The 25,179-nt window shown below is 29.8% G+C and overlaps 1 protein-coding gene across 10 annotated transcripts in view; it reads right to left on the reverse strand.

The window, feature by feature from the left end:
- Positions 1–24,972, reverse strand: part of LOC118181275 (myosin heavy chain, muscle-like) — a 51,510-nt gene extending 26,538 nt beyond the window's left edge. For 2 of the 10 annotated variants that reach the window (XM_035350369.2, XM_035350367.2), the window contains exons 1-14: positions 24,828–24,972; positions 22,601–22,869; positions 19,753–19,896; positions 17,642–17,798; positions 13,688–13,715; positions 11,082–11,181; positions 10,599–10,691; positions 10,444–10,507; positions 9,714–9,812; positions 7,656–7,759; positions 5,761–6,018; positions 4,938–5,087; positions 1,292–1,462; positions 338–517 (exon numbers count right to left, since the gene is read on the reverse strand). In XM_035350369.2, the coding sequence (XP_035206260.1) occupies positions 338–517; positions 1,292–1,462; positions 4,938–5,087; positions 5,761–6,018; positions 7,656–7,759; positions 9,714–9,812; positions 10,444–10,507; positions 10,599–10,691; positions 11,082–11,181; positions 13,688–13,715; positions 17,642–17,798; positions 19,753–19,896; positions 22,601–22,789 (1,737 nt within the window). In that variant the 5' untranslated portion in view covers positions 22,790–22,869; positions 24,828–24,972. Of the gene's footprint in view, positions 1–337; positions 518–1,291; positions 1,463–3,233; positions 3,405–4,937; positions 5,088–5,760; positions 6,019–7,655; positions 7,760–8,201; positions 8,306–9,713; positions 9,813–10,443; positions 10,508–10,598; positions 10,692–11,081; positions 11,182–13,687; positions 13,716–17,641; positions 17,799–19,752; positions 19,897–22,600; positions 22,870–24,827 lie in introns of all 10 variants that reach the window. The other 8 variants (XM_035350373.2, XM_035350368.2, XM_035350372.2 and 5 more) reach the window with 5 other exon arrangements.
- Positions 24,973–25,179: the final 207 nt, after the last annotated feature.

The following is a 25,179-nucleotide window of genomic DNA, read 5'->3' on the forward strand; positions in this document are numbered from 1 at the left end:
CATTCTACTTTTGTCTGAAACCAGAGGCGTAAATTATTTGATGTTTAAATGGATACCTACAAGTATAGTATTTTCTTCTCGATACTTAAATTGCAATCTTTGATTAATTCCGTCTATTTGGAAAAAAATAAGACAAAAATTGCTCGTTATCAGTTAAATCGTTTCCCGAGTTTATTATATTTCCAGACCAATCATTTAAAGTATTAACTGATTGAATTCAATATTTCAATAACATTCTTCCTATTGGAATTTCTTCTAAAATTACATTCAGTTAAAATTAATACGGCTGGTTGAAAATAAGTTAAATTACTTATAAAAGTATTATTATATTCCTTACAGTGCCAGCATAATGAGCAATAGCGAAGTGAGCCTCCTGTTGTCCTGGTTTCGGTGGCTTAGGTTTCACAAAGTTAGGAGATTTACCCAAGTGGTTGGCATTTAACTTGTCCTGGAAGGTTTTGTCTGTGGCTTTAGGAAACATACTTTCCTCTTCAAGAATTGATAAAATACCTAAAGGCTAAATATTATAAAAAACATATGAGTATAAACAAATAAAAATATCAAAATAGGCTTTATTTCTGGGTTTCTCAAACATTTTTCTTTTAAGATGCCTTTTGATAAGATAAAAGTTTTCCCAAACTTATCAAAACGTCTAAATGTTTAGAATAAAATGCAGAGTCTTATTCAGAAAAAATTACCTTAAAACAAGTCACACAAAAAGTGCGTTTTAAATTAAACGAATAAAGAAATCTTGTGATAATTTACAATAAGCATTTATTCAATATTTCTTAACTGATACTATTTTGATGGACAAAGAAAGTTACTTAAATATTAAGGAAAATTAAAAATTTTCAAATGCAGCTATGAAGCCCTATAATTTTTATACGATTTTTAGTTTGAGAATGCAATTTTCTATTGTAAACTGCTACATAAAATTTCATGCTACTATTTGAATACTTTAGAATGCTACAAAAGTCAGTTTTTAAATAGATATATGCTACTACTTTTGAATACTTAGATAAATCATTAAATTTATTCAGTAAAACACCGACAGTCGAATGATCTATAGAAAAATCAGATTTTGCAAAAGGGAATTTTTAAGTTTACTGGCTTAAAAAGGTAACAAGCACTCAACTAAAACTACATAAAAGCAGGAAACTTATTCATAGACAACACGCATGCTCTAGACTGCAATTATATTTTTAAAATTTTTTGTATAGCTTATATTTGCTTTTAAATAAAGAAAAGCTTTAGCAGCTCACCAAGCAAGCAAAAAGCGCATGCTCATTACCTTCTCAATCAGCTCAATGCAAGCGGCAAGATCAAGACCAAAATCAATGAAGACCCAGTCAATGCCTTCACGCTTGTATTCTTCTTGTTCCAGAACAAACATGTGGTGGTTGAAGAACTGTTGGAGTTTCTCATTGGTGAAGTTGATGCAAAGTTGCTCAAAGCCGTTGTACTGCAGCAGGGAATTGGTAAAACGAAGAAAAAAAAAAAAAAAAAAAAAAAAAAAAGTAGAAGGGGGAAAAAGCAAAAGCTGTTTAATATATTATCGCGAACGGCATCAAAGCATATAGCAGTTACTCCAGTTCGAAAAATATTCTTGAAAAAAAAACCAAGAGTTTCTTATTTTTTGAAATACTTTTTACTTCCTTGTACGAAGTAAAAAGGAAGTATTGTAATCGCGAAAAGTTTCCGGCAGCATATTTCAACGAAAATACCCATTTTGACCGTTATCGAATGCAATTTAACGATGTTTTTGCCTGACATCTGTACATAAGGACAGAATAAAAGACGCTTTTCTTCCAAAAAAAAAAAAAAAAAAAAAAAAAAATACAAAGCTGCTTTAAAATGCATTCTGAAGAGAATGTTTCTTGGCGTCTGTACGTACGTACATACGTATCTCACATAACTCTGTTCTGAAGTTCTGAGTAGCCTCAGAACGTTGAAATTTTGTATGTAGGACTGCTATAACATGTAGATGTGCACCTCGTATTTTGGTAGCAATCGACCGCACGAAACGTATATAAATGTATTTATATATATATCCACTCTGTTACCCGGCTCAGTAATCTCAGTTTCTTTACTCTTATGCGTTTATAAATTGTGCATTTTTTGCTTTAAAATAATTGAATTATGTTGCTCTTATCTTACGGTTAAGGTTTTTATGCCTTTAGTAAATCTGCAAGCAATATTTCTATAATTGTAGAAATATTGCTTGCAGATTTACTTTATTAATTATCTTGATTGATAATTATCAACAAATTAAAAGCTGTTTAAGTGCAGTTTAGCCTAATTTTTAAATAACATGGCGGACATATTTGTTTACATTTGAAACAGCAGAATAGTAGATTTGTTGTCAATCTAGAGAGACTAAGCTTCGCAACAACAAAGATAACGCCTTCATTTATTATTGCGAATTAAATCATGGTTAATACTTTCTGGAATTTTTTCAAGGAAATAAGTGTTTAGATTTATTTCGTAATTTTTAATATAGATATTTTGAGTTTTCATGTATTTTTGCCTTGTCGCGAAGTGAGAACGGAATTAATTGAATGAGAAATACTAAATTGTGAAAAACTGTTTCTTTTTTGTTTTGTTTGCTTAACTTCTTTTATACATAGTTCTAGATTTATTATATTATTTGAATAGGACATATGGCAGCGATTAGATAATTCTTCAAATGATATAAATTTTGTGGATTCTGAGTTATAATACGAACGAAATATAATGCTGTTAAGTGAACCTAGCCCGAGAGTGCTACTGTGGTAAACAAATATTGTGAATTTTAAAGAGTGCATTTATTCTATTCTTGTTTATGCGCTATCGACGAACACTTAATTCAATCCAATAAGTTTAAATGAAATGCAAGAAAAAATGCGTATAATTTAATATTCCGTACAAGGAAGTCATGTGGTGTACACATGAGATTTTTTAATTTTTTTATTTAGAGAAAGTAACCAAACTAGGAAATATATATTGTAAAATAGGAAATATATATAAAATATATAGTGCATTATAGTAATTGTAGGTAAACTATTTTTTAAATCATCAGAAATATTTAACGAACTGTAGGAACTGCAATACAAAAGCACAAATATACAATAAATTAATTGAAATTTGCGAAATGTCGATTAATGCGCATTCATTGCAAAGCAGTGACACTTGCAGCGATCGAGCTCGAGCAGTTGGCCGTGCGGATGGGCCAGCAAAGTTTATTTATCGTTTACCTTCTCTATCAGTTCGATACAGGCTGCAAGATCAAGTCCAAAATCAATGAAGACCCACTCAATCCCTTCGCGTGTGTATTCTTCCTGCTCCAGGACGAACATGTGATGATTGAAGAATTGCTGAAGTTTCTCGTTTGTGAAGTTGATACACAGCTGCTCAAAGCCATTGAACTGAGGATCGTGAAAAAGGAATGAATATAGGAAAAGGAGAGAAAAGAATTTAATTGAGAAAGATTGAATATAGAAAAAAGGAATTTGGGATAATTTAAGAGCTACTCACTAGAAAACTAGTACAACTAGAACTAAGCAGTTAAGTACTTTCTATTGAGTCACACTATAATTACTATAATTACTAATGCTATAACTACTAACTTTTAGTAACGTATATTTTTATAAGGAAAGGAAATTATTTTATGATGAGTGGCTTTATAATCCATTTTCAATAGCTTACCTTTCAGCGAAGAAAAGGTCAATGTATGTACCAGATAAATGATTTCGGAATACGACGCAAACTCATTTTTGCTTTAGTTACTATAGTTCTGTTGAGACAGATTTCATTTATATCAAGCCGAGGTGAATAAATTTGAATCTTAAAGTTTATGAATATTGAATTAATATGCTATAAATAACATTATTACACATTACTATTATATCATATAATAGTATTATTACACAGTACTATTATATGATAGGCTTTTATGTGGATTTTTTTATTTAAATAACGTTGTTTTTGATTTATATATAAAAATCTGATAATTTTTCAGGTTTCATATTTTTAATCTATTAAATTTAATTCTTTCTATTTCTTAAAAATATAAAAAAATAATATTCTAATACGTAATTATGTTACATGCTTATGCTTATAAGAGATCTCGATTCTTCATTTAAATAAATAGTTAGATTAGAAGGTGAAGGAAAACTAATTAGGATTTTTATTTGATAAAGGTAGCAGAATGAAGAGTAAGGCTGTTCTGGTCAAGGAATAGAGCAGAAATTTAAAAGTTTCGGTAAGGGAGTGATTCGGTATAGTCGAAGTAGAAGTTATTTTTTTTCGCAGCACATGTATCAAAACCGAATGAAACTAATTTCAATAATTATTATCAAATGGAGGATAGAATTAACTTACAAATACATTTATAAATTTCGAATATAATTTCATGATTTATATGAATTATAAATTCTATTGCTTAGAATTTTATAAAAACGAAGGCAATGAATCTTTTCTTAAAATACTTTAATATTTTTGTAAAATACAGCAAAAGAACTTTAGTATTATTTTCAGAATTCTTTAAATTACTTGAGTATTATCTTTAGAAATACATAAAAACAACAAACAAACAAAAACAAAAACAAACAAACAAACAAACAAAAACAAAAAAAAAAGATTTCATAAGAAAGTATGAAAATACAATAAATATTTCAGTATTATCTTTAGAAATTGAAATGATAAAAACAGCAAAAAGATTTTAGTATTATTTAAAAAAAAAGATAAAATCAATAAAAAGATTCTCTGTCAGTTTTGAAAATATAACAAAATCAGCAAACAGATTCCCATGTTACATTTATATTCGATAAAAAAACAGCAAAAAGATCTCAGCATTTTAGAAATGCAAGAATTATTTTAGTGACATAAGATGCAAATATGATAATTTAAATATTCCTTTATTTGTCTGATTAACATGCATGCATTTGCTAAATACTTACGTCGAAGATCTCAAATCCGGCAATATCCAATACACCAATGAAATGCTGCCTTTTCTGTTGGGTATCCAGAGTTTCATTCAATTTCTTTACCAACCATTTGAAAGTTCTGTCAAACATAGCTTTAGCTAGAGCACCCAGTGAAGAGATTACCTAATGAAATATAATGATCAAGCGTTACGGAGTAGTTACTGATAGTAGTTATAAAAAAATATATAGAGAGAAGATGAGCTTATTTAAGTACCTGTACGTAAAGAAATATTACATGTTTTATGAAATAAGTAAAAACAACCAATCTCGTTACAGAACATTACGTTAGTTCAGCATCATAGTTTTTACAGAATCTGTTAAATAATTGATCCTATTTGCTAACCACACACATAGTCAATACTGCGTCACATAGTACACATAGTCAATCCAACTTGCGTATCTGATGATCACAGGATCAATCTGATCTATAATATTCAGGCCGTGAGACAAGAATTTTAAGTGATCCTACAGTTAAAAATCTAATGATAGGAAGGCTGGACTTCATACAGACCTCACGGTACTTTTTCGAGGAAATATCCAGTATTCTGGAAACTAATACGACATAAACGGAATACATGTGACGCTTAATTAAATTTGTAATTCTCTTAAATTTTCTTTGTATGAAAATTATTTGACAGTTTAGAATGTAATTTCTAAACTAATTTCAACGATTGAAGATGTAGGTTGATGTCAAAAGAATAAGATAGTAGAGATTTTATTTAATATATTAAACATTAAATGGAGTTCAGAGTCTAAGAAAATATACAAATATTTATTATAATAGAAATATTCGTACCTGTACTTGAGATCTGCCTTGGGTTACCATTTCATTACCGACTTTGATTTTGGGTTTACACAAATTTTTGTACAAGTCGGCAGCGTTGATACCCAGCAAATGAGCAATCCTTTCTCCTTCCTCTGTTCCATCTGGCTCGGCTTGCTCTTCTCGAGGCCTTTGCTTGAATTTCATCTCTCCCATGTGCATGCAAGCAGCGGTGATTTTGTAAATTTCATCTTTTTGTATTTGAGTGAAGCCCAAGATGTCGAAGGCCGTCTACGGGATATTCAAGAAGAGAAACATTTAAAAAACATAGATTTTGTGGCATAAAAATAAGTCAACTATGTTGCTTTATTTTAAACAAGCTTTAGGTGTTTTTAGGCAACTTCTCGATTTTTTATATGATGTTTTTTATGTAGCGATTGACCGTAATTTAAAACTTTCAAGATTTGTAATATATTTATATTCATTAACAATTTTAAAATAAAATCAGAATAAATAAAATTCGTTATTCTTTTTTTAAATTTCTTTTGCTAGACAAAATTTAATTTATTAGGGCAGTATTTTCAATGAAGTGAAATTAAATCTTTTAATCATATAAGATAGGCTAGGCATCTAAGATAGTTATTTAAAAATGGCAAGCCACACGAGGGCTATCTACCCAAGAATTTCTATGGGAAATTTCTATGGGAAACTGACTAGTGTTCACAATACACATAGAGAAAACTTCGAAAATCAAGTATGTAGCCAGCCCGTTGTTTTAATTAAAAACATTTTATTAGCTTTATTGTATCACAGCGTTATATACTTAACGATTTAGCTTTTATCTTTAGATTACTAAAACTGCAGTTATTTTAAAATTACTAAATTTTAAAATCAATTTATAAAAGTAAAAATTAATTATATGTTTCAGTTTATCTATATATTTATATGTATTATATATTAGTTAAAATTTTATTTAATATAACAGATAATATTACATGATGCTCTGGTAATGCATAATTTTAATGACGGTTTTTTAGATTAACGTAATCTCAATAATGGAAAAAAATTAAAGATATATGCATGCATAAACTAAGAAAAAAAAGATAAGCAATGCATAATTTATATAAGCGTGTAAAGCAGCAACTCATACAAAAGGAAAATAGGCAAGTGTTGCATAATGGGAAACCGAAGAATGTTTAGTTGTAAACAGCAAAATCAATTTTTTAATTACGTGCAGAGCATTTTGAAAGTAAAATGATATAATTTTTTAAAGACATTTTTTATAGCTGTTTAGGTAAATTTACATGCAAGGAGATTGGCGAGAAAAGTATTTAATTAAAACCTTGAAATGTTTTAATTAAATAATCGAAATAATTAAAAAATAGAGGTTTATGTTATAATTACAATCTGAACAAAATAAGTTATGTTAGCTGATTTTTTTTAACAGGGAGAATAATAGATCGTATAAAGAGAAATAAATAATTAAGTTTAGAACTTAGCAGGAAACATGCCAATTATTTTTACCTACTTGAAAATCTTTGCATAATGCTTAATTTAATTGACCATTTTTAAGCACATAAGCTGTAGCAAAATTATAAAGCTGTAGCAAAATTATAAAGCTGTAGCATAACTTACATATAAAGCTAATTTATGCGAAAAAGCTGGCAAATAAGCGTAAGCAATAAGCAGTGAGCAAAAAGCATGAAGAGTTAGCAAAAGATATATTCTTATTGTTGCATTATTTCCTTTTTTCTTTCTTTATAATAGTTTGTTATTATATAAAACTACTTTCTGTAAATTTGAAAGCAGGAAAATTTCCTAAAATATTTAAAAGCTGCGATGGCTAATGGCAAGTAAGCAGCGAAAAAAAGCGCAAAGCAAAGTCTATGCTAGCAAAGCATCAGCTTATTTTCTGTCATCATACTCACATCCGTGTCTCTCATTTCCTGAGCGTCATCCACGCCAGGGATTTCTACTTTACCTTGAGACACAAAATGGTAATCGTAGATGTCATCAGACAAGAGGCATTTTTCTGAGCGAAGAAAGAAAAAATTTTCATTAAAGGAAGTCAAACGTTCATATACATTGAAACGATATAAACTGAGATAAGGGAAGTTGAATCTTGCACATCGACAGATAAATGAGAGAAATTCAAAAATTTAATAGCCAAAATGATAAACCAAAATGTCGCGCTTATTTTCGTATATTTCTAAGCCGAGATTTTGTTTTATCTTGCATGATCAAAATCTTGACACCGAACAGAAAGACTGTTGTATTTTGGAAGTTATCGCTGAAGTACCTCTATTTGATGAAAGACTGAGAATCATTGAATTTCAAGAATAATTAATGTTAGTGAAAGGTAAATTTGAAAGGTAAAGATTGATACAAGATGAGATTGGGAGGCACTAGAATATTGTCCATACAATGTTGCTGCTACTGTTGGAGATTTGTCATCTTCATTGCATTTTACTTACATCGGTGAGTCTCATTTCCTCGGCGTCATCCACATTGGGAATTTCAATTTTTCCCTGAGACACAAAGTGGTAGTCATAGATATCGTCAGACAACAGACATCTTTCTGAGAGAGGAAAAAATTTCAAATTCCTTTATGTCCGAAAATAATAATATGAAAATAATATGCCATGAAGGAAAAACTTATTACTAATTAGGAAATTTAAAAATGTAGTGCATGTACCATTACATATAATAAATCTTCTCAGTAATCTGCTAGAAATAAACCTAGAATTAGATTTGAAATTCTGTATGAAATCAAAGTAATTTTATTTAGTAGAATAATATACATATAGAAATTTTTTACAAAAAGTTTTTAGAAATTGTAATGCAAGATTCACATTTTTATGCAAATATTGTTAAATATTTCCATAAAGTCATTTACAGTATTCTGATAAATTATTATGAGACAATAATTAGTATTTTTAATGATATACCAACTATTTCATTAACATTATGAGTATACAGTAACCTTACGAGTTACGTAAGTAATGAATTCTGTAAACCTTTACGTAACTTGAATTTTACGAAATTCGAAATTTGTAAATTGTTTAAGCGTAGCTTTGTAAGACATTGCGATATTTATCATATGTGTTAAGTATTATTTTATAGATGAAATGTCATGCAGAAGTGTTTACTCAAATATCCGTGTAAAGGTATGAAAAATATCGAAAAGAATATGACAACGAACTGAAATAATTATTTTCACATAAAAAATCTCTTTTGACTGCCGATTTGACGCTGTAGTGGGAAAGCATTTGAAGCGGATGGGTGTGAAAAGATATGCAACTGACAGCTTCTCTCCTTGTTGAAGACTGAGGGTAGCTGGAGAATTTTTAGTTATTATCCTGACGTTACAGTGAGCGACATTTCACAAATATGTCTGAAGCACGTTGTATGGTTACACGTTTATTTGTCAACGTAGATAGTATGGTAGCTAGACTTATCGGGATATAGATACGACTGCTAACATTCTTGAACTGGACAGGTATTCAGATCCATCGATTCTAATTTTGTTAGCTTCATTTCTATCAAGTTAAAAGCCTCAGCTAATCTTTTTTGCAGCCTTCATAACATTTGGAATTGGTTATTCAATCGGCATAGCATTTTAAGTATTTTAACGGCAAATAAACAACGAGCTTGAATTTTGATAAACAAATAATTAAACTAACTGAGCGAATATATTTGAATGCAAAAACTTACTAGTCAAAGAGAAAAGGAATTATTTAAGCATTCCCTATTTCTAATTTGGTAGTTTTTATTTTGGATGTCGAGGTTATGCACTTACGTTAACTGCGAGTTTACTGCAGTTGCATATCACGGAAGTCGAGGAAATACCGTATTGAAAAAATTATTATGTTAAAAATGGCTAATACTGTTGGGATCACATATCATCAGGTAATAAAGATTGAAAATAAAACAGAATTATTTGAAATTATGTTTTTCTTTAAACTGTTTTTATATTCAGTATTTACCTTTAAGGCCTTCAACGCCACCAGACATCATCTGGTAGAAAATGTGGTAGGAACGCTCGAGTGATTGTTGAGAGATCACACGAGCTTTCTCCAGCAGATCTGAAAATGAATTTCCAGAAGTAAATATTAGATGATATTAAACACTTGCTTTGATCAGTGAATAGACAGTTCAATCTTTATTTAGGGAGTGTTATGAAGTTATTTAGATCTTACATTAATGTAGGAAGATCTTGACATCGTTAACAGCTTCAATAATATATATATATAAAGACCCCCATTAATTTACAGAGGAATAACTTATATAACAAATTAATGGTTTTCTTCGAAACCTTTAATATCCAATAATTGTCGCTAATGCGGTATGCTCAGAAGTTAATTACAATAGACAAGACCATCACAGTACTCATGATAAATATGGCCTTATCCACCAGGGCATTGTGGTTTGAATTTCGTCCTATTCTTTGTTTCTTTGGTAGACGCATCAGGTAAGTTTAGAAGCACCTTGATAAATAATCAAAGGCAGTTTTGAACATTATTTCAATTGAACATTTTAAAATGGAGATGATTATTGTATTGTAAAAAAGTGCAGTTGTTGAAATTTCAAAGGATGAATGTTAACTGGGAATCTAAATTAGTTGGGTAATATTAAATGGAATTTCGAAAAAGTACATGTGGGATACATATATGAAACTAAAAGAAAGAGAAGGTATGTAAACGATATGTTACTTACATGTTTCAATATCAGCACCGGCCAGTTTACCCATTGGGCCGAAATGAATACGGATAAATTTACCCTATCCAGTGAAATAAACAAAATATATTAGTAAAATTAAGTCTTTGAAGAATTTCAGGTTATATGATTTAGACAATGCGGGTAATACTTACGAAACGGGATGAGTTGTCATTCCTTACAGTCTTTGCGTTACCGAAGGCCTCTAGAACAGGGTTAGTTTGGACGACTTGATCTTCTAAACTGGGCTGCAAATAAACATTTTGTATATGTAAAACGAGAAGGATAAATGCATTGCAAAATGCAATAAAGAAATGCGGACAATTTTAATTTTTTAAAAATTTGTGTTTTACTGAAGTTTTTAGGGTAATGTGAATTACTGCACATTCCGAAACATTTTATAATTTCCTATACTATATTACAAGGAAATACCATAACTTTTTATGCTTAAGAACATAAATTAAGCCTCGATCATTTGATTCTATAATTTTTGTGATTTTCACTGGTTATGTTTTGTTAAAATGTAAAAACATTATTTGAAAATACTTTAAAAAGTCCTTGTAAAACTCCGGACTTATTTTTCCCCTTTGTTGTATGAATTAAGAAATCAGATGCATGCATTTTTTCACACAACTTACTCCTTTCTTAGTTTCTCCTTTCTTAGTGGAAGCTCCGACGTTTGCATAGTACGCAATTACTTTCTTCGTGTTTTCAGTTTTTCCGGCACCAGATTCACCGCTATAAAAAGAAAACAAAAAACGATGTTATCACAGACAAATAGCCAGACAGCATAGAAATCGCAAATTACTCTGCCATTTTGCAACTCCACGATTTTTTGATTAAAAACATATAATGAATTAAATTAGTATTTTCGTACACTGTACCGTTAAAACTTTCGTAAACTGTACCGTTGAAATTTTGATTTAAGTATAATAATAATGTGATTATAAAATAAAAATCTAATCAGCATTAAGAAAAATAATGTAATAATTTATTTGTTAATATTTTAAAGAATAAGGTAATATTATTTATTTTGAGGGTAAAAAAAAATAAATAACACTTCTATGGGTACAATTTTTGAAAGTACTAATTTTGTCTTAAAGCGATAAAAATGAGTTAAACTACACATGTGGTGAAGAAAACAGACCCCGTTATTTTACAGGAAGTTTTGACTTCAGTTTTTGGCTACTTATGCTCGAGTTATAAAAGCCTTTTTTTGAAAACCTTCTAAAAATGTTGAATCCTTAACAATAATGATCTGTATTTATTTAAATTAAAGATAATTGACAGATTTGAAATTTTGTTTCTCTCTTTGCGATAATTAATATGTTTCAAACATATTTAAACATATTTTGACAGCATTCAACTTTTGCTACGTAAACTTTAATTTTGAAAACTTAAATAGGTTTTCTACGCAGTTGAACTTTTTTAATCCAGTACTCTCTGGTACAGAAATACTTATCATCCCACATGTTTTGAATTTGCTATCGTTAGTTAGACAAGGTGGCCAAAAATTCTCTTTACGCCTGAACCAAATGCGCGTAACAGTGTAAGATGGTAAGATATTCGTGGTTTGAATCTCCCACTCTGATCATTGACAGGACGACAGTGCTCCTCGTGTGAGTTTCAACGTGATTGTTGAGTGACTGCCGTAAAGGAGAATAAAATCTGTGCGTTGACAAGTACATTGGCTCTATGATTAGTGAACAACAATGGTAGGTGTCAGCGACTTTAATTTGGAGGAGCGCTTAACACATGTGTAGTGTGTAGGTCCAAGTGTGCTTAACAAGTGTGTAGTCTTAAGTGCGTAGGTCCATGAACTTTGGTCCGTACTTCTTGGAAAGTACCATGACCCAGGTTACTTATTTGGAGATGTTGAATGACTGGCTTGTTTCGCAACTGCATTTGCTGTTCGTGAGCGCCTGAATGAACTATTCCCTGGCCGGTAGACAGGACGTGTGTCAACCCTTATTCTTGGCCGTCTGGGACCTTATTACGCCAGACAATGCCCTGTCGGAGATCATTAAATAATACTTCAGGAAGAAGCGGTATGTGAACAATGATGCTTTTCCGGCAAGTATGCTTGAAGCGTTCCAACACGTGACACCGCAGCTGCTAAAAAGGATGAGGAGGACATTCAGGCGTATTGAGCTGTTCAGGGATAATGTTGGTGCACATACGGACGTTTTGGACAAATCAACTTTAAGTGTTATTAAAAATTACAATGAAATAATTGCACGTGAAAAGGACTTTCTGACCACCCTGTAGATTTATTATAAGAAGCTCTAACGATTCACAAGTTGTTTACAGAACAACTGAATGTTTTGGTTTTACAATCCCGTTAACTGTTTATATTTTATTCTCTTGTAATTTCTCATATTCAGCTATACTATTGCAGTTCAGGGTGTGAACTAACAGTCTATATTGTGTGAACTAAAAGTTTATGATGGTGCTAGTATTAATAAACGCAATTATAGTTTATTATTGATCCTTGAACGATGGAATTACGAGCACGTTATAAAAAGAAGTATGTCTAGAGTCTATATGTGAATATCATGGCATCATATCGTCAACAATATATGACCTTGAACAAAAGAAGAATATTTTTGAGTTCTGTGGCTAAAAATGAAAGCCATAAAACTTTAACTTTGAAGTTTTGTGAAAAAATATTAATGACATTACTATTTCAAGTTTTTAAACTTATAGCTTTGATATCACAGTGATATGCAGTTAGCTAGGTAAGTCTAAGAATCAAGCATATGCTTTTTGTTACATAGTGGGTTACTTTAAGACTCGCTGTATTCTGTGGTCCAGAAACAGCCATGTTCCATGTAGCAAAATTTAGGAGATGAGCGTTTATTTATAATTAACTAATGCTGTTGACAGTTTCATAGAAATTTTGAGCATTAAGTTTCTTAATACCAGTGAAATCCATTTGAGAAAACACCAGTCTGTTTTATAAATTAATATTAATAAAAACTTAGTTAAATAGAGCGTTATTCTTATCACAACTTCTTAATAATAATAAAAGTTAATGTTGGATAATAAAAGTTTAATGTTGAATTTGTTTTCGTTACAAACGCACAAATTTTATTTCCTTTCGCAAAATACATTTGAAAATTATGAAAATCTTTCTTATATTTTACTATAAATTTTGGTATTTTCTATTAACTATATATTAAGTAGCACTATTATTTACTGAGGATTATTACTATTATCTTACTATTATTAAGGATATACTTACGTAATAAGCATAGACTGGTTTTCACGATCTGCAAATAAAATCGTAATTAATTATTGCAGATGAATAAACGCATGCTTTTATAAAACAAAATTTCTAAGTAATGCAGTTTTATGATAACAAAAGAAAGTAAATTCTTAAAAGTTTTTAATAGCATAAATAAATTACCATTTTTAACACACACGTATTATATTAATTACGATTCATGGTATGATCTATTTTATGCATCATTATTTTCTAAATACTAAATATCGTCATTTTCTTTAAAGTGCTTTTTTTGATATTAAAAGAACTTTTATATGTCAAAGTAATAGAGCTAGCATTTTATAAAAAAATATTATTGTCGCTTTTTTCCTAAATTAACTTCTCTTCAAATTTTCAGAAGAGGATGGATTTTTGCGATTTTTGACTGGAGCAGCGATCCAGTTAATTGCATCATTTTAATTTACTGGTAGCAAAGGGATTCAATACGAACTTTGTTATTAAAGTTTAGCAATTAAAATCTGAATGTCTTAGAACGGAGAACTGAACATATGTGATTGTAACTAGTATTTTAGTCCCTGCATGTTGCGCAGAAAACTTATGATGTAAGTTTAAAAGCTAAAAAAGGTTAAAAATATATTGATTTTATTTCTCTCTTTTTAATGCGAGCTATCTTCTATATGGGCTATAAATCGATAAAGACAGCGAAATCTAGTCAGTTAGTTAAGTGAGGCAAAGGAAATAGCTGATATTAGCAAATACAAACACTTTACACGCTTCACCTTTAAAATTCAGAAACTTAAAATTTCTCTGCGATATGTTTTTTTGTATAGTAAGTAGGAAAAAGTTATACCCTCTTTACAAAATACTCTTTAGCTGCTATCATTATCAAAGCAAGTGCTTTTTCTTGTGCTTATATGATTATTTTATTGGTTAGATTTAGTTAATTATTTAAGGCAATGCAACTAAAGTGCTATCTACCCTACGGGTAGAGACGCCTTCATGGAGGATGTTTTAAGCGAAACTGGTTCGTATTCATGTTACACGTGAGGAAAGCTACAAACATTTCCATGCAGCCAGCCTGTTCGCCGGGGTTCATACCCAGGTCAGGTTCAGCGAGGTTACCTCTTGGCTACTGGTGGGTCGGTTATTTTATCGAAATTGATGCTTTCTTAGGAAGCATTTGGATGCTTCCTAAGAAAGCATTTCCTAGGATACTTGCTGGGATAAAATTTCAAAATAAAACCTTTCTTCGCGTAAAATTATTCGCGAAAAATCTGGAATTAGTTATTCATTATATATTAAACAGACCATATAATAAATATGTTAACGTATGCTTATTGCTTTGACATTTCGATGGAAATATGTGTCTTAATTATTCTAGGAAATTCAGCATTTTTTTGGAGAAAAATTTGTAATTTATATTTACATTGAAAATGTTCGAATATTTTTATTTAGAACAGAAATTTTGAAATTCAAATACGGAATTTCTTATATTTACATTATATATCTGTACAGTAAAAATTTAATTTTTGAAAGTCTTATCAGTTGCTTGATTGTGTGCTTAAGTGCAAACAGGTTTTACATCCATGTATTTATATTTAATACTGAATGTGCATTTACCAAGGTATACTAATGCGGTATACACCATAAGTACTCTTATTTCAAATCTAAATACTTTGACTTGGATTTTAAATAAATTAATTTTTAAACAGAGTAAGAATAACGAGAGTCTCAAGGGGAGTCCAAAAGTCTTGAAAATAAAGAAATAAGTATTTTAGTATCTATATTAGATGATGGAGCATTGTTACCACTAAATATTAGAATAATGTATACTACTTGAAATAACGTTACTTTTAGATTTAAATTCTGTATAAATCATTACTGGTTTATATGAGAAGTATATTAATTAAAAATATAAAAAATATTTCAATTTAATAAATAGATTTCTAAAATTAGACTTTTGGTTTTTTAATACGTAATGACGAACGGATATTTTATTTTTATATGTATTAGTTATGACTTAAGAGGATGTGAAATTTCAGGTACTTCAAATTTGTTATTTTTCAGAAATAATATTTCATATCCATTTTTCAATAGAAATTAAAGATTTAATTTTAACTCGTTAATATTTATGGTATTTCAGTTTGATTATAGTTCCGCTATATAGCTGGGTCTAATAATCCTCAAAACAGAATAAGTCTAAATGTCAAGTGAATATCATCATTAGGCTAATCTTTTCCATTAGGTAGATATAGTTTTTTGTGTTACATCTTAACAACTGTAATAAAACGAAGTAACTTAGGCAATATTTTTAATGCTTTTATATTACAGTTACCCGTTTTGCTTCTGAAAAGTTTTTAGTCATGTTTAGCTTCCTATTCAAACACTTAGAATCGCTTGTCAAGAGAGTAATGATACTGACGGTCACAATGGTAAGAATAAAAGGAGGTCTTGCACACGTGCCAAAACGGCTAAAAATAATGACTGTGTCCGGAAAATAATCTGTTCCCTGGCAAAGAAATGGCATTCTTCGGCCTCCGAAAATGGCATTGTAAGCAGACTGCATTTCTTACTCATGCATCCTTGGCACAAAGTTTCTCTCTCTTCCTCCTTTTTTTAACAATGGTTCTAATGTTGCAGGCAAATAAGAAAAAAAAAAAAAAAAACTCTGAAATAGGTTTGCCTTTTTACTCTTCAAAAGGATATTTCACTATTAGCGCGGATTTCTAGTGCAACGTTAAGGAATAATTTCCTGATCCCTAAAAGTATATTCTACCAAATCCAAATTCTGTTCTTTTGCCAATAGAAATATGTAAATACTTTTTGTATGTTTTTTTAATCACATATTCTCTCACAAAGAAGTGTGATTTTGAAATACTTTTTGCTGTCGTCTTTGTATGTCATCGAAATCCCCTTTTTTATAACAAAATTATTTTTTGTCCATTCGTATCCATCTAAATCAGTTTAAAACTAAGTTCTTCAAGAAAGCTGATAGTAATCAAACTGATAATGCTATCAGCTTCATATTTGTAGAGTCATTAGGATTTTTTTGAAACAGGAAGCGTGAAAAATGTGCAATGACCTCGTTGAGACTCCAATCTGGACCTCTCGAATGCTCGCCGAATGTGCTAACTGTTACACCATGAAGGCATGCTGAAGGAGGGAGAAAATATATATTCCTGGCGTGGTCTGTTATGACCATAAGACCAACTTATTTGGTTAGGTGGGTCGGGCTGTACCGACTTCTGGTTCCTTCTATACTCCTCCTTTTAAAGGGCGACTAGGGATTAGAGGATTCATTCGCCGAATCCTGGTAGGGAAGAAACACATCATGCACCACCTTTTAGTTAGGGCGCCACCGTCATTATAATTTTTTTCTTGAAGCGAGAAAGGTGAAAAATGAGCGATGCCTTCACCGGGTCTCGAACCTGGATCTCTCGAATGCGCGCCAAGTGTGCTATTACACGATGAAGGTATGCAGATAGAAGGGAGAAAATACGTTATGTATGTATTTGCTTCCAAAGAATAGCTGTTATATTTTTGGAATAATTTTATCTCTAATATCCAAGGCGTCTGCATGAATTAAAGTAGAAGCACTTTAGTTAACTTTTATTGAATTGCTTTCTTCACTTGCTTTTTAATCGCAGCTGAAATAGGCAGTGCAGTAGAATTTTAAAAAACGTTTTGCTGTTATTAATCTATACACATCAACGTTTTCTTAAATGCTGCTAATCTTAATGATGTGCTAAATTACTTTTATGTAGCATTTTCTCCTTCGCATACAATTATTCTTTTATGTTTATTTATATATGTTTATGTCCATTTATTAATCATCTAATAAACCTCATAGTATTACATTTTCCTAGCGGTATTTTTGAATCAGTATTGAAATCATTTTCTACTACCAGTATCATTTTTTATTCTTTTGCAATAAGGGTTTTGTACGTAAGCGTTTTGAGGTATGCTACTTACTTGCTAACATAGCGGTGTAAGCGCCGTCAGAAATGGCGAATAGATGAGGTGGCACTTCAGTACGCCTTTTGCCTCTGTACAGACCCATGCAACGAGGAGTGTAGATAGGGAACCTCTTGTAGGGGTTGATAGCGACGCAGAACAAGCCTGAGTAGGTCTAGGATAAGAAAGTAAAATTAGGTTTTTTCTGCTGCAATATGTCGCAAAGTTAAATCTTTTACTCCTTTAATTTACGCAACTGAATTTTTTCTTTTTAAAATATATACTCATCCTTGAAAATTTAAAAAATCTAATCCATAAATTAGCAACGTTACACTGTATCTCTCTGTCATACTAAATTGTACTAATATACATAAACTTCAAGATTTTTTCAAAGTAAATAAATTACTGAAAAACTTTAGTAGAGTGATTAAGAAATATATTATAATTCTTTGTGAGGTTTGTCTATTTTGAATTAATAGCTCATTTTAAGCTAGCTCTTTCCTATTACTCTCTTTTTATGCCAGAATGTAAATGAGATAACGATATTTTATTCAGATTAAGGTAGAATGAAGTGCTATTTAAGCAAGAGCTTCGGAAACTAGTTTTAGAGCATGTCTACCTATTCTAAGCCATTTTGTGCTGTTATTATTAGCGACTTGCGTTAGCGGCGTTGAGTGTTCTAGCCATTTAGCTTTGTCTCGCCGGTTTGTTACAAACCAGATCCCTTCCTGTGCGTTAAAGTATTCTGTGAGCCGTTAGGCTAATCTACTACACTTTGAAATTATTAGGTGTTACGTTATTCTGTTAAGCCAGAAGTACTAGGCTTACTATAACCCAAATTGGTCATTTGTGAATTTTATGTTTGAATAAAACTGTCTTATACGCCCTTCTTTTGATTTCTGTTTTGTTTCACAAGGCTAGTCCTAGTTTCACAAGGCTAATCCTTTTTTAAATTGTAAAAAAATCTTAATTAATGTTAATTATAATCTTCAGTTGAATAAGGATTTAATAAAATTACTAATAGTTGTTGATACTTTTAAAATTTTAGTTAGGATGCTCCCGGTTAGTTCTACAGGAAACAAATTCAAATAACACTTCCTGATAGAACTGTTCCTTGATTTTAACACCGAAGGCAGATTTCAAAATTGTACTTTTAGGGAATATTTAATCTCTTTCACTTTAAGATACAGATTATTATAATTTTAATTTTTCTCTTTTACTTTCTTTTTTTATTCTTTTTATTATTCCTTTTTCACGGCTGAGCTTCCCATTATGCTTAGTGTGAAAACTTAATGTTAGTAACTTAATGTTCAGAAAAAGACTTCAGTATTTTTACAAATACGACTTGACCAGATAGCGTAATTTGTAATTCAGTTGTTATAGATTTAATTAAACATTCGTGTATGGAATCACTTCTGAAAATTATGTATTAATTAATATATTAGGAAATGTACCTTGTTGCTTATTATATTAGTAAATGTACTCCAATAGGATGGAGATAAATTAGATGGAGTACGTTTTTGATTGTTTTCTTCTTTTTATGAGATTGATAAAGACGAGGAGCTTCAGTTTTAAATTAAAATTATTGATTAATTTATGTTGTTAGTTTCCAAGTAAGATTCTCATTATATTCCCAACTCTTTAAAGTGAATGGAATTCAGTATCATTACTTACAAGAACATACAATTTGTTAACAGAAATAATAATTTAAAGGAAAAACCAGCTTTAGTAATTTGACTGGTAAGGAATATGATAGAGGTCTAGTCAAAAAAATTTTAATTCTTCTTTTGCTGTAGCAATTTAACTACAGGTTGTTGGAAAAAGATTAGATGACTTTTCAAATATGCCTTTTAGCTTTCGTTGGTCATTTAAATATAAATTTTGAAAGTTTATGAATTTTATGCAGTTATCTGAAATCACTTAGCCGATTTGTAATTAAAAATTAGTCATAACAAATTTACGAAATAAAAAATAATTGCAGGAATTAAAACATTTACGCGTTACTTTACATTATTAAATGCTATTTTCTAAAGAAAGAAAAGAAAAATTAAGAACACAAGGAGTTATGGAGGAAAATGGATAATCAAATTAATTTTAAAGCTGTAACATCAAATGTATTTCACACTTACATAGATAAGCTGGGCATAATATCGTTGTCTCAAGTTATGAAGTACACTAGCGTCATTCAGGTATGTCAAGTTAGACATATCTTCAGCTTTTTCGTATTTCGGAGGATTGACTTGTTGCAGTAAATCTTTCTTCACAACTCGATTCTGAAAGGAAAATGCGAAAATAAGATTTCACTTTTTAGTGGTGATAACAGAAAGAATTCTAGAGATTAAAATTGTTCACAGCAAACAGTCAGGATTCTCTCTCAAATCCAGAAAACTTATAATTTGTATTTTTAATGATATGATAGTGTTTTCGAGTTTAAAAAATATTCTGAGTTGTTTGAGACATGCAAATTGATTTACGTTTAAAATATGTGAAAATACGCTCTTAAAATATGTGATGAATAATAGGATTAAAAATAATAATAATGAATAATACGGTTAAAATACGGGATAATTTACGTTTAAAATACGTAACTTAAATGTAACTTAAAAATAATGCATTATATCTAATTTTCTTATGTATTCGATTTCTTATGTATCGTATTTCTTATGTATTATAACGTACAATTATTTGTCAGTGAAACGTAATGAATTTTCAACAGAAAACATTCACATTATAGAAAAGCTTGACTTACACATTGCTCTCCTACATTCTAATTTTTTAGTCCTTTTAATTAATTTTGCAATATTTTAAATTTATTTACTTGTAAAATTGACATTATTATAAAGATAACTGCCAATACATTTAAATTTTTAAACTGGGCAAAATCCATTCTTTGATTGGCATTAAACTTCCTCAAAATTGCTATGCACTTCAAGTGAATCTGTGCTTTTCTTCTTCAACATTTGGTATCTTCCTAAGCTTAAGAATAAAATTTTGTAATCTCTTTCAGTACTAGAAAATAAACGTTAAGCTTCCCGTATCTGAAACTGAATCGATATTTTCATATAATGAACTTGCATATTTTAATGATAAAATCACATATCTACCTTTGTTGTAAAGAGCTGATGTGAGACAAGATTTAAAGATTAGTATTTTCTTTTCAATGTATTTCTGTAGTTAAAATCAATCCTCTAAACGGATAGTTAAGTTGCTTAACAATAGAAATTTTGACTTGTTAAGCGATTTTAAATGAAATATATGTCATATTTAATTCACATTTAAATAAATGTGTCTAAGGCTTACAGGTGAATTAAATTTCCAAATGAAGGAAAGATGATTATTGACTTATAGGATGGATTGACTTATAAGATTATTAGCTTCTTTAAGTGTACAGAAAACGAATAGGGGTAAACAAAAAATTGCTTGTACTTAAATTTCCTTAATTCTGCTTTCATGTAAGATTTTGCTCTCTTTTGCGCTATATTTCAAAGAATGATTTAAAATTTCGTAGTAAAATTAGACGATAGTTCGTTTCTTACCAGTTACACGAACAGTATTAAAGCGCAAATGATCAGTTGAAATTGATGGTGTTAGAGTTTAAAAAGATTTATTGTTATATTCTTTAACGAAGGTATTAATCATTACCTGAATCTAATTAAATCTTGCAAGCTATTTAATAAAAATTGCGATTTCAATTTAGAGACTCATAATATTTTCAAGAAATAGAATGATAAAAAATTCTGTGTATTAGTTAAATTTTATCTTTATTTAGAAAATTTTGTTAAATACCGAAGTGAAAGTAAAGTTTTCCTTTCTGTAAAAATAAAGAATTGGTAGAATTAAAATTAATTCAAAATTAACGACTTTACCAAAAACGGTAAACTCAATCTGCCCCCTCCCCAGTAAATTTTCCATGCAAATAAAATTTTCCTAAATCTGTAATAATTAATTCAATTATTAAAAAAGGCTAATTCAGTCTATTTTAAGTGTTTGGATGAATAAAAATTAAGGAGTAGACAAATTTAAATTCAAAATTTTGATAATTTTTGAATCTACTTCAAAAAGAAAGTCACGAATTCTTGAATATGAACAAAATACATGAAATTAAATTCATAATTAAAATTTACAACCCAGTTTTTAAGTTTTTATATATTTCACCTTATTAAATATCCAAGTGGAAAAGTAAACCACAGTTTATTTATTTAATAATGAAATTACATCAGACACAAAGAAACTCTTTTTTAGTTTTTTAACACCTGCCAGCATTACATTTTAAATTTTCGTCTTTTGTATAACACATTCTAGATATTATAAACGAATTGAGAGCTTTATTTACTGATAATGGCTTTTAAGAGTATGAAGAATACGGAATGAACGCGCTGTTAATTTTCTAATGTTTTCAATGGCTTTAAATTTTAATTTTTTTCTTTTGCTCAATAAATGTCTGTAAGTTTTTCAAATATTTTATGCAGTTCAAGTAGTTTCTTTGTTAAAAACCTGATGATATCTATCAATAATTTTATTTACAGTGTATTTATGCATATTAAATATTAAAGACTGAAATTGATCAAACTGAATTATTTTGTACACTGTTTCCGAAAGAAGCTTAAAAATACTTGTAATAAAAAATGAGCCTAGTTTCGATCAGAAACAAAAAGTCAAGAAAATTTTTGAGTTTTGAAAAGGTTTTTAAAGAATAATTAAATAAAAAGCATAAGATTTCCCTTGATTTATAAAATAATATTAAATGCTGTATGTTTTAAAATTTTCTGATTAAACTCGTACATTTTATTAATAATTACACAGGAAAATATTATTTTCATTCCTAATTACATACAAGCAGATAACAGTCGCAAAATTTCAAATTATTTTCAGGGTACGTGAATACATTTTAACAGATTAGAATAGGGATAGTATTTTTGACCGAAGTTTTAATTGTTAAATTTAAGCAATTAGTTTATAACTTGAAAAAACACTTACCTCTTGACCTTCGATTTCGACTGTGCACATGTCTCCTTTAGTTTCTTTGATTAGACCCAAGACGTAACCTTCCTTCTCATCGGCCACCCATACCATCTTTTTGCCATCGTAAGGTTTTGTTTGATCTTTACGTTTCTGTTCCATAGAAACGTAAAGATAAGGAGATGGATCGGGATCCTCCTGAGCCATTTTTGATTTTTATTGAGGTTTGAGGTTTGAGAAGAAATGTAACCACCGACCAAACTACCAGAACAGCCCTAACCCTCGTTCTACATGGGAAAAGAAAACAAAATATTTTAGAAGCATGAAAATACTCAGATTTAAAATTCATATATTAATTTAAAGCAATGAAATTATAACAAAAATAAGGAGAGCAGTTAGTTTAACCAAATACGACATTAGCGGGCACTGAAACTGTACTGGATATGCCAGATTTAAAATAGCTCTTATCTTTAAGGTAATAAATGAAGACTTTCTAAGCTTTTCAAATGAAGTAAATGCATTAAATAGCATTCATCTAAAATCGCAAGGATAGTTTATTTCACATCTTTAGTTTATTTAAACCTAAAATGTTCACTCATAGATGCATTTCCAGTACGTTGACTTTAAATGAAATATCTTCAAGTCCTTTTCGATTATACTTAAAAATTATAAGCCGCATAAAAATGTTTCAGCTATTGAAAATGCTTTGCAATTACCACAACTGCCAACGAAGGCATTAAATGAATTAAAAACTAAAAATTTCAAAACACAAATGTGCTCATGAATGTACTTCATTAAGAAAGTGCTATTTTTTGTTACAAATGTTTATACATTTTACTTTTTACGTGATAATTTTTTAAAAATTCGATTTTCTCATTTAAAAGAATATTAAATTTTCTGTTACGTATAACCGGCAGTTTCCCAAGGAATATTTATATTCTTTTACCTTTTCATACCGATGATATAAAATTATCTTTTTTATACATAAAAATATAAATAAAAGTATTCCAAATATAAAAGAAAATTTCGGAGCTGCATCAGATACCATACTGTGGGAATTTACTATCTTACAGTTAATGGCTTTTATTTGCTGCCAAATGAAAGGATAAACCCGCACAGAATATGGAAAAAATGGTTATCTACCTAATTAAAATCCTAAATTTTTTAATATGACTTACAGGCTTCTTGTTTAAAGCTGTAAGTAAAATTCACATGCAACAATAGTCGTTTTATAGTAGAAACTAAAGCGTAATGCATGTTATTCTGCGCTCTGTCGAGTTAATTCCTTCGATAATTCGAGACATACTTTAAAAATGTTTTAAAATTTGGGATCTGATGCCGCTAGTAGTCTTTGAGTTTCAAAACCTAGTTGAGGTTCATCTAATAATCTCTACTGTAAAAATTCTTTGCTAAAAATTCTATAGCTGTCTATTAATTTCTTAACTTAATTCTTTTAGAAAAAATTGCTTTTAACCAGCAGGAAAAACTGAGTTATAAACGGAAGATTTATTCTAAAAGCAGAATAATTATCAATATGGATGGCAGAGATAAAATAATTAGTTTTATATAGAAGGGAATCTTGAACAATTGTTCCTTCATTTCGCATAATCACTAAACTAAAAATTGAAAATAACTATGGCATGCTTTTAAAAATATAAACTCTCTTTTAATTTTGAAGAACTTGAAATTATATTAAAATTTTACTTTATCCATCTTATTTCTTAGATTTATTTTAAATGGATATTTAAAATAAGTTTAAATGATAAATATTATTATTTAAAATATTCAATCTTTACTCTAAGCATACACTAAACAAAAGAAAGTAGTACAATACAAAGGAAATAATAAAATATTATAGTTTCTTAATTTTTAAGTTAAAAATAGATGAATCTTATATAGTTTAAGATAAGCTTTAAAATTAAAATAAAATACTTAGATATCGCTTTTAAAATTTAAATAAAAATTTTCGATTTACTGTTTTATCGAATTATAATATTATAATAACACAGGTGTCAATTAGGTAGCAGAACAAAAAAATGCGGAAAAGCTTCGTTAAAACTTGATTCGGTTAGTAAAAGGGAAAAATAATAAAAGTGTAGCGTAGAAATAATCCATTCAGTTGAGGGTGATTCAGAACCGGTGCACAGTATATCCACACAACACACAAATGCCTCATACGTTGAATAATAACTTGCAAACAATAACCTATGATTGATACAAACAGGTAGAACAAGAAGACACTTACACGTTCGAGAGCTATTCTGCGGTAGAATAATGAGTGCAAGTGCTTTATAAACCTAAGCTATCAAATATCTGAACGCCCGATGGTTGAAAGATGCTAATAGGAAGTCTCGCTGCTATTGGATGAACCAAAGTGGAGAGGGATGGGGAGAAGGAAATCCATTCCTAAACAGAGCAAAACACTTGCCAGCATCCGAGAACAAATAGAAAGGAAGAACTGTCGGAGTGAAAGGGGGAAAGGGAACAGCATGACGTCTTGGTTCCATTTTTGGGTCAGACATATGGAGCATCCCTTGGAATCTGCTTCCACCACTTTCGTTCATTGCGTCCTCTTTTTAGGTTACGAAGCACCATCT

The sequence above is a fragment of the Stegodyphus dumicola genome, chromosome 6 (genome assembly GCF_044657685.1).
Source record: "Stegodyphus dumicola isolate Sdum_Otavi_A_Nest chromosome 6, ASM4465768v1".
NCBI lineage: Eukaryota > Metazoa > Arthropoda > Arachnida > Araneae > Eresidae > Stegodyphus > Stegodyphus dumicola.